The sequence below is a fragment of the Hyalella azteca genome, unplaced genomic scaffold, assembly GCF_000764305.2.
Source record: "Hyalella azteca isolate HAZT.00-mixed unplaced genomic scaffold, Hazt_2.0.2 contig15136, whole genome shotgun sequence".
Classification (NCBI taxonomy): domain Eukaryota; kingdom Metazoa; phylum Arthropoda; class Malacostraca; order Amphipoda; family Hyalellidae; genus Hyalella; species Hyalella azteca.
In genome coordinates, this window is record NW_025944997.1 from 24,394 (window position 1) to 35,092 (window position 10,699).

Here is a 10,699-nt window from a genome sequence, read left to right on the forward strand (position 1 = left end):
ACGCCATAGACGAGTTTTCAAAGTGTTCCAGTGCAGATTTGGCTTTCGATTTAACAGTGAATGTCTTCAATGGCGCACTACACTCCTTATCCATATCATCTGCACGTGCAACACCGCTTTCTTCGATGCCTTCCACAGTTTTCCGGTCAGGGTTGCTGCCCAGTATTCCTGCAACACCCTGAACACTTTGGTCCTCCGTTTTGCTAGATAGTCCTCTCTCACCAAGGGCATGATACTCCTGAAGGTGTGACTCCAACACCTGTTTATTGGTACCCACGAACCTACAGTTTTGTACAGGACACTGGGCAAGAGATGCCCCGCTATGCTGTGCCCTGACATGCCGAAGGAGCGCATCGTTCCAGTAGGTGACGTGAGGGCAATAGGGACACTCAAGAGTCCTGGGGATCACGGGGAGGACTTTAGGTTTCTTCAGCTGTGGGGGAGGTTTAGGGGGAGTAGAGGAGGAGGATGTGAACTGCAGTTCAAGCTGCTGCAGCTGCGTGTCCACCTGCTGCTGCTGCAGCTGGTTCTGCTGCAGCAGCTGTTGCAGACCAAGCAGCTGCTGCTGCTGCGCTGTGTGGCTGCGGTTGAGCTCTTGGTGCAACAGCTGCTGGATCTTGCCTGCGAGATGTATGCATTTTAGAGGATAACAACAACATGGCACAGAAGATAACAACATGGCAAAGAGGATAACAATAACAGGGCAAAGAGGACAACAACAAGAACAACAAGGCAAAGACTGGAAGGCTGGATCTGTGTGACGGATTATAATCAAGAATTTCTATTTTATGAAGGGGAAAACTGCCTCCATTACTACAATGTTATGCATCAGCCCCCACTCACCCATAATAATGTTCTGCTGTTCCCCCAGAATGAGTTTGTCCGCCTTGGCCTTGGCCAGCATCTGGGCGACCTCCAGGGAGGGGTACGTGGGCACGCCGCTCCCCTCGTCGTCCGTGTCGTCCTCAGCTGCTGCTGCTGCGCTGTGTGGCTGCGGTTGAGCTCTTGGTGCAACAGCTGCTGGATCTTGCCTGCGAGATGTATGCATTTTAGAGGATAACAAGAAATACATGGCAAAGAGGATAACAAGAAATACATGGCAGAGGACATCAACATGACAAAGAGGATAACAACATGGCAAAGACTGGCAGGCTGGATCTGCTTGACGGATCATTCTATTTCTAACGTCTATTTTCCGGAAGGAAAACAGCCTCCATTACAATGTTATGCCTCAGCCACCCACTCACCCATAATAATGTTCTACATCCCCCTCACCTTCTATTCACCCAAAACACCCCTCTCTCCTCACCCACAATACTCCCCAGCACCCCCTTTTCCACATACAATACTCCACATCCTCCCTCACCCATAACAATGTTCTACTGCCCATTTAAGCCCCTTTCACACAGGATGTGAAAGGCCGCATACGTCAGAAAACACACAGCAGTATTTCATGTCGTACCTCAGTGGTCATACGTTATCTTCACTGCTATTCACACACGACGGCTTTTAACGCAGCGTCAATTTTGACGCATGCTGCCTGCGTGTGGTACATTCTAGTCTGGTACAGACAGCAGGTAGTCTGGTACAGACAGCGGGTAGTCTGGTACAGACAGCGGGTAGTCTGGTACAGACAGCAGGTAGTCTGGTACAGACAGCGGGTAGNAGGGTAAAATGCCATTAGTTTCACCACGAGGGATACTAGGAAGGAGTAACTGAGGGGGTAATTGGAGGGAGTGCATGAAGCGGGTACCTAAGAGGGGGCACAAGGAGAGGGTAACTGAAGGGGTAGGGGGCAGCTGAAGGTATCTAAGAAGGTAGCTGAAAGAGGTCTCTGATGAAGGTACCTGAAGGGGTTGCATGCAGGGATTATCATTGCAAATGACCATCCTATTAGTCACGCCCAAGTAAAAGAGGGAGATTATATGTCAGTTTTACAAGGGGCTTAGGCCTCTGATAATTATTCTAGGACCATCACATGACCTGCCAAAACCATGTTATAGTCATTACACAACACCGTGGACAAACGTCCCCAAAAATCTTATCCATATGTTGCTATGTGAGACAATATTAACCAGGGTCACTATGCTTGAGGGTACCTGAAAAAGTACCAAATTTGCATAACCTTCAGCTCTTAGTAACTCATGTCGCTTCGTTTTAATAAGCAAAAAATAAATTCCCCCGACAGGGCACCTCTGAAGGCTCCTCCATGCAGGTGGACACGAAGTTCAGGGCAAAGCACTCGTCCTCAGCAGCGCCGCCGTCAGCAGCACCAGCCCTGACCTCGCTCAGGTCTTCACCATCTGTGCAAACATTAGAGTTGTTATAGATATTCAACATTAAAAATCAAAAGATATAAAATTAATAACTAATGAATAAATTAATGTTACAGACATCCATCATTAACAATCCTCATTTGATAAGTAAATTAATTTAAAATTGATAAGTAATGAATCACCATCTGTGCAAACATTAAGAGATGTTACAGATATTCATCATTAAAAACACCCACATTTAAAATTAATAACTAATCAAAACATATATTCTATACCAGTGTTTCCAAAACTTTTGCAGGCTGGCTGGCGCCCCCAGTGATTTCCTAGCACCCTCCCCTAAAGACCCATAAGGAAAAAAACACCTCTCCTGATATTTGGTATGCTGCAATTTGAAAAAGAAGGGTTAAAGACAAATGTGTATGTCACAAATAAATTCCAATTTAGTAAAGCAATATATTTGTTAGCAGTTGCAACATAGCTCACTGCCCCCACTCCAGATCTTTCCAACCACTGATTCAAAGCATAAAGACCTAAAAGCAGATAACATTTATATGTATTCACACCGACTCAATAATGTACAGCGAATGTGTGACTCGAGAACAATACAATAAAGTTAAGAAGAACAGAAATGATAGAAATCAAGCCATTGTTGCAGCGTCGTAATATATAGGGCATCACCTCCAGAGGACTCAGGGCTTCCGCTGTCCTGCCGGTCGTTAGTGGAGGCCAACTGGGCCTCCGTGTCCTCCTGAGAGGCCTCCATGTCCTCCAGCTGGGCCTCCGTGTCCTCTTGTGAGGCCTCCATGTCCACTGGTGAGGCCTCCATGTCCTCAGGCAGGCCAGGACGAGGCACCAGATATCTGCAATATTTATCACCAGTTAACAGTTATTATTTGTACTATCAAATACTGTACACAACCTCTTGCTAGTGCCAATTACCTGTAGCAGTTAGGTTGTCAACACCAGGCACACTACCAGTGCCAGCAACTATTTTTTTAAAAAACCTAGATTATACTTAAAAAAAAACTTAGAATTTAATGAAAAAAACTAGATTGTCCCTAACGTGTAATTCATAGTATTCAGCCAGGGTGGTGGAATGACGGTACGAAATTAACTGCAAAAGTCCTATAACTACAACAACTAGTTTATGTAGTAAGTAGTAGGTATATACTTCATGTTCAGATCTCATGTGATTGGAGTATAAAACAAATTTTAACGAAGACGACACAAAAAAAAAAAGATTGCACTTTAATCCCCTAGCCAATAGGGGATTGGATATATTAATCCAATATTAATTCCCTAGCCAATAGATAAATATTGGATATATTAATCCCCCAGCCACTCAACCAAGCTATCCAATATACCTAGCCCTCCTTCACAACGATATGATTTGTAGGGAGACTTGTGTAGGTATATTATAAAAATCAGCATACTGATGGACATTTTCATTTCTTTAACAACGTTTCGAATTTATCAATCATTCATTATCAAGTTAGAAGGCGCATCAAGTGATGAAATTTTGGTCGACGTAAGTAGAATCAATGTACGAATTCTCTGGTCTTCAATGAAACCTGCTAAAAGGAACAAATTTTGCCAACCTATACTAGTATATTATGAAAGTGAATACAAATTTTGCCAACCTATACTAGTATATCATATAAGTTGCTATATTACAATGCACGTCTCACCTGAACACAGCATCAACATCGCCGATGTGGCTGTGTAGGTTGTCCACATGTTTCTGCATGCGGTCACGTCTGTCGGTGGTGTATCTGCAATACCTGCACTGCGCAGGTCTGTCCACCGTGTGTCTGTTGAGGTGTCTCTTCAAGTGTTCCTTGCGTAGCGTGATGTAGCTGCAGTGTGGACACTTGAGATGGTCGCCCACCTCGTGGCTCTGCATGTGTAACCTGAACTGTTCCTTGCGACGAGTCTTGTATTCACACAGGGTACATTCAAGAACCCCTTCTGTGTGGAGTTTTACGTGTCGTTTCATGTGTTCTTTGCGGACAGTTGAGTATGGACAGTGAGGACAATACTGCATGCCTTTGCCTGTATGCTGGTTGTGGTGACGTATTAAATGGTCTTTGCGGTTGGTAGTGTACGGACACTCCCGACATGAGTAGACTACCTCTTCGTTAGGGTCCGCGAAAGCGGAAGAAACAACCGCAGGGTCAGAGGATGAGGTTATTAGAGCCTGAGGGAGATAACCGTTATTTGAGGACACAACAGAAGAGTTTGTGGACAGGTTCTTGTTGTTAATGAGTGACATGTTGGCCAGGACGGACAGCTGCGTGTACAGCGGAAGTTGGCTGGCCTCGGTACTGGCTAAAAGGTTCAGGCCAGAAGTGGCGGCAGCCGATGATACTTCTTCCTCTTCTTTTTCTGATGGTGTTTGTTGTTGATCTTTCTGGTCATCGTCAACTGGTTCCTCTTTTATCACTGACGACTGAACTTTAGGTGGAACCAAGTTCTTATTATTCAGGAAGAAATGCAATAAGCTGGCGAAGTTAGAGCTTAAAAGCGGTGCCAAGGCTGGGACTTCATTTGAAATTTGTGTGCCCCCAACGTTCTGTTTAGCCTGCGCCACCTCATGGCATGGATTGTCTTCGATCTGTGGGCCATTAGCGCTCCCACCTTCAGTAGAAGGGTTGGAGTCATCATTCTGATGTTCATCATAACCCACTTTACTGATGGTGACGTTAGCAGGCTCACTGATGTCACTGTCATATCCATCTTCTTCTTTAAGGTTGTACGTTTCTCTTTGCGCAGCTCCCGAGTACGGAACTGAGGTCTCATTGTTTCCACCCACTCGATCCATATTCCCTATGGATACTAATCCATTAGAACAACCTCCTCCTAGTCCATCAGGTTGGCTGACCCTTCCATCAGCACCTCCTGCAATACTGGACACCACATTACGTTGGTTATGGACGGCCATATGTTGGACAAGGTTCTCCTTGTGGACGGTAGCATATGGACACAGGAGGCAGGAGTGTAGGCCTACATGGCCTTCTAAATGCTTCTTCATTTTGATGGCGTCCCCGCAGACGTAGTTACACGTGGGGCACGTGAGCTTCTCGATCTTGTTGTGACGTCGCAGGTGTCGGTTGAGGTACTTGCGGGTGGTGGTCGTGAAGCTGCACAAGAGGCACGAGAACACACCAATACGTCCGTTGCTGCAGTAGGTCGTCTTGTCGGCCCCTTCGTCGGGGTTAGGGTTCTCTTCGGGGGTCAGAGGGGCATTAGGAAGAGGACCAAGGGGAGGTTTAGCAAGAGGGCCAAGGGCAGGCTTAGGAAGAGGACCAAGGGGAGGTTTAGCAAGAGGGCCAAGGGCAGGCTTAGGATGGTGGTCAAGGGTGCCCTTAGGATTTGAGTCATCCGGACCCTTGGAGGTGGAGTTGCTTTGGTCACCCCCTGCAGGAGGAGGTCTGACCGAGGCTTTGCTGCAAGTTTTTGACTCAGAAGAGGACTTGGATTTCCTGGAGACTTTCTGAAAGGCAATATAAAGAAATTAGAGGAACGATAATAAAAACTTCCAGCAACATGTCTGATTGTTCAGAGCACGGCAGTTTCCTGCCACGCTACCAAGTGCAGGGTTAGAGAAGAATAATTCTGTTACCCCTTCCGCACAGAAAAAAAATATTGACCTGGTTCATTTGCTTTCAATATTTGGGTGGTGGTGGTGGTGGTGAAATGTGGTGAAGGTGGTAACATGATAGTGATGACAGGGTGGTGGTGGGGACTGGTTGGTGGTGGTGACATGGTGGTGATGATGACATGGTGGTGATAGTGACATGGTGGTGATGGTGACATGGTGGTGGTGATGGTGACATGGTGGTGGTGATAGTGACATGGTGGTGATGGTGGCATGGTGGCGATGATGACATGGTGGTGATGGTGACATGGTGGTGATGGTGACATGGTGGTGATGGTGACATGGTGGTGATGGTGACATGGTGGTGATGGTGACATGGTGAATGGTGGTGGTGACATGGTGGTGGTGACATGGTGGTGGTGACTTGGTGGTGGTTGTGACATGGTGGTGGTGACATGGTGGTGGTGGTGACATGGTGATGGTGACATGGTGGTGATGACATGGTGGTGATGACATGGTGGTGGTGACATGGTGGTGGTGACATGGTGGTGATGGTGACATGGTGGTGATGGTGACATGGTGGTGATGGTGACATGGTGGTGATGGTGACATGGTGGTGATGACATGGTGGTGGTGACATGGTGGTGGTGGTGACATGGTGGTGGTGACATGGTGGTGGTGGTGACATGATGGTGGTGACATGGTGGTGGTGACATGGTGGTGATGACATGGTGGTGGTGACATGGTGGTGATGGTGACATGGTGGTGGTGGTGACATGGTGGTGGTGGTGACATGGTGGTGGTGGTGACATGGTGGTGATGGTGACATGGTGGTGGTGGTGACATGGTGGTGGTGGTGACATGGTAGTGGTGACATGGTGGTGATGGTGACATGGTGATGGTGATGGTAATGGTGACATGGTGGTGGTGACCTAATGGTGATAAGGTAGTCAACAACAACAACATAAGGTACCTAGTTTATAATAGCATCAAAGCCAAATGTTACATTCAAGTAAATAATCACATTTATATATTAGTTGTGCTAACTCAGTACATATTTATAGCATCTGTGCTATAAATGAAGCCTCACCCAGACAATGTTTTGCAGCGCATCTCGGTCCTCCAAGACCTGATCGGGTTTTTCTTCCGCATTAATTTCCGTGATGGAAATGGGCAAGGAAACTAGGGGTTCAGTCACAGATTTTGGGGAGATGGCGTCAGCATTTCTGTTCAGGAATGGAAACATTGACTGGAGTTTCATTTTAAATTTTGTCTTGGACTTTCTGGGGGCATTCTTTCCTATTGGAGCTTCGATTTCATCTTTAGTGTCACTGTTCTCTTCTTGGACCAAAGAAGGTTCAGAATAATCATCAGGTTCAGTTGATTTTGAGCGTTTGAATTCTTTGAGCTTTATAATAACATCGTCTGGCATACATTCATCGCTGCCACTCATGGCTTGGAACTCGTCAGGCGTGGACGAGGTTCCCTGTCCTGTGTGGTCATCACACGAGTACTCAGCTTCATTGTTGTGTACTTTCTCGTGTATCTGCATGTGTTTAGTAAGATAATCCTCTCGTGAAGCAGTGTAGTTGCACAAAGTACAGTTGTACTTGTGAGTCTCAAGATGTCGTCCGTACGTCCCGAGGTTAAGAGTCATGTAGCGGCAGTCAGTGCATGAATATATCTTCTGCCCAAGCTTTCTGTGATGCTCGACATGCTTGAACATAACTCCAGCCTTGTTGGTGCTGTACTCACAACATGGACACTGCAGTACCTTCTTGTTGTGGTTGTTGAGGTGTCGGTTGAAGTGCCCCCGACGAAGAGTCGAGTACGAACACTCTGAACACGAAAAGATCTTCTGGAACTTGAGGTGTGTGCGACTGTGCCACCGTAGCTCCTCCTTCTTCTTGGTCGTAAAACTGCACTTGGTGCAACTGAACACTGACGGGGACTGCTTCTCATGCACCAGCAGGTGGCTGCGCATCACATCGGAACGGGTCGTCTTGAAGGGACAGTACGAGCAGGTTGTCATACCTGCCCCGAGATGGGACTTTATGTGACGTCCCATGTGATACTTGATCTTACTTTCATAAGCACAATACGGGCATTTGAGGCTGTCCGCTGTGTGCTGTCTCAGGTGACGGCGGTAGTACTTGATGGTCAGGGTGTTGTAGTCACACAGCGGACACTTGAATATCTCAAGTGGAGTCTTGGTCTTGTCATCAGGTCTTGCGGCGACATCCTGCATGTGCTTCAGCAATGACACCGTAGCCTGCAAGATTGGAAATGATGTTAGCATTGATGTTTGGAAAACAAGCTCGGAAATTATCTTAAAATATTCAAATTCTGCAATATAAATGTTTGAGAGATAAAATGTGCTTCAGCAACGACACTGTAGCCTGCAAGATTGGAAATAATGTTACAATTTTGGAAATTATCTTGAAATTTTCAATTTTCAAACTAGGAATGTTTGAGAGAGATAAGGTAAAATAATATTTGAAATATTGCAAGATTGGAAATGATGTTAACATTGATGTTTGGAAAACAATCTTGGAATTTTCAATTTTTGAACTGGAAATGTTTGGGAGATAAGATAAAATATTTGAAGCATGTAATTATGAGTAGTACCGGTATGTGAATAAGATAGCAAACAATATTACTAATAGAAAAAGATTACAGCTAAAAAAGAGAAATATTGTGGTATGATCATTCATATTAAGCACCATGAAACAAATTAATCCTCCAATATATAAGCATTAACAAAGGATCAGCAAAAGTCTAACCCCTAATGGCTACTAACTAGGATCACAGTTGGCAAATGTTCACATACATTATAAACATATTTCTGCTACTGCCAGAGGATTTAGTTAGCCAATAAATGCAAATATGGTTTATGAGACTTTTATAGATAAGTCTAATGTTATATATAAGTTTATCTAATATATAAGTCTATCTAATATATATGCCTTATCTAATGTTATAGATAACTCTAAGATAATATACATAAGTCTAATAACATCTGTCTAGCACACATATAAATACAAATTACTTACTGTGGCAGCTTCAGCGGACATGTTCCCCGCTATATCATCAGCCTGCCCTTCTTCCTCAAAGTCTTCCTCCTCTTCCCCATCATCTTCCTCTGCTTCCCCAATGTCTTCCTCATTCTTGACTGCAGCCTCAGCAATTTCTCCTTCCCCATCATCTTTGCCTTCCCCATGCTTATTGTCCATTTCTTCATCCATTCCTTCAAGTTCGTCACCATTTTCTATTTCTTCTTCCCCATCATCTTCCTCTTCTTCCCCATGCTTATTGTCCATTTCCTCATCCATTTCTTCAAGTTCATCATCATTTTCTATTTCTTCTTCCCCATTGTCTTCCTTATCATCCTCATCCATTTCTTCTCCCTCATACTCATCTTCCCCATCCACTTCCTCTAATTCATCCCCTTCTTCTCCATTACCAACTTTGTCACCATCATGGGTACAATTTTGCAGTTCTTCATCATCCGCAGCCACGGAGCAATGCTGATCATTATTCTGAGTCCCCAACTTGTCACCATCATCCGTAGATGCCAAGTTGTCACCTGCGTCACATCCAGCCGCCACTTCTGTGTTCACTGAGTCACTTTTGTTTGCCATCTTGTCATTTAAAATTAAAATATTCAAAACATTTCAACAATAGACATTAGAGTCTCTTTCACACCATCTTCAAATTGCAATTATTAAATGATTATTGTGAATAATTAAGTTCTGGAGGAAGTCTACATCTAATTGGATTGGAATTGAATAGAAGAATTCATATGAAATTTTAATTGATTTCCTGCTAGCAAACAATCTGAGGGATTGAAGAAAGATCATAACTATGGTTAGTCAACTAGAATCACAATTTAATGGAATGGAACAAATTTATTAATAAATGACATTCTATACAAGACATTCAACACAAGATATTCAATACAAGACATTCCATACAAGAGATTCAATACTGAATCTAAACAGGATTAAAATTGTAATTAAACCTCACAACATTGTAATTAAACCTGTCCATTATGGAAAAGATCTTTTGGCAATGAAACAGAACTGAACTTGCCACAGTCAAATGGTAATAAAGCTCATTAAGTACTACAATACTCTCATTAATACTACAAAGACATTCACAGCTGTTAGCCACACCACTACAATGTTTGTAAAAAATTTCAATTCAATCAACAACATACCGTAAAATGGGGTAACTTTGACCACTTTTTTTCAAAATGATGTCATTTTTTTACTAGATAAGTTAAACTTAAATTGAAACATGCAAAATACAGGTCTATACTCTAGCTTACAAGAGCAGCATTGAACACATACTGCTCTCTACTATTAAACTTATAAGGCACGTCAATTATCACACAGATGTCCTTCATCTCCACTGAGGCTGTGTCATCTTGAGCCACTGTAAATACAGTCTTGGATTCACTTGCATGGAGGAATGTGACAGACACCTCAGTCTCATCAAAGTGATCAACAGTGGCTAAATATTTTTGATGTTTGTCACTGCTGTTGCTGACATAGACTTTGGTAATCACAAAGCTATCCACTTTAAGTGCACTGCTTTTAGTTATTGTTGAGGTCCCAAATAGCCCCAGGGTCATTTGAGGTCCCAAATGTCCCGAGTAGCCCCGCCATGCGGAAATGGCCACCATTTTTTATTAAGGTATGTAAATCCCGCAAATAAAGTTTTCATGCTGACACTTGTCTGCCACATTTTTCTAAGCAAAATTTTTGAATACAGCAAATATTTTTTTTACTACAGACCTTAGCAGAAGTGACTTCAAATATCA

At 43.9% G+C, this 10,699-nt stretch overlaps 1 protein-coding gene across 1 annotated transcript; it reads right to left on the reverse strand.

Moving 5' to 3' along the window:
- Positions 1 to 1,556: 1,556 nt before the first annotated feature.
- On the reverse strand, positions 1,557 to 9,706 carry LOC108668125. Its single transcript, XM_018155280.2, has 6 exons — positions 8,928 to 9,706; positions 6,965 to 8,146; positions 3,965 to 5,769; positions 2,955 to 3,136; positions 2,194 to 2,303; positions 1,557 to 1,715 (listed from the first exon to the last, which is right to left on the reverse strand). Exons 1-6 carry the CDS (start codon positions 9,513 to 9,515, stop codon positions 1,557 to 1,559), a joined length of 4,026 nt encoding a protein of 1,341 aa, XP_018010769.2. The 5' UTR covers positions 9,516 to 9,706.
- Between the last annotated feature and the right edge of the window lie 993 nt (positions 9,707 to 10,699).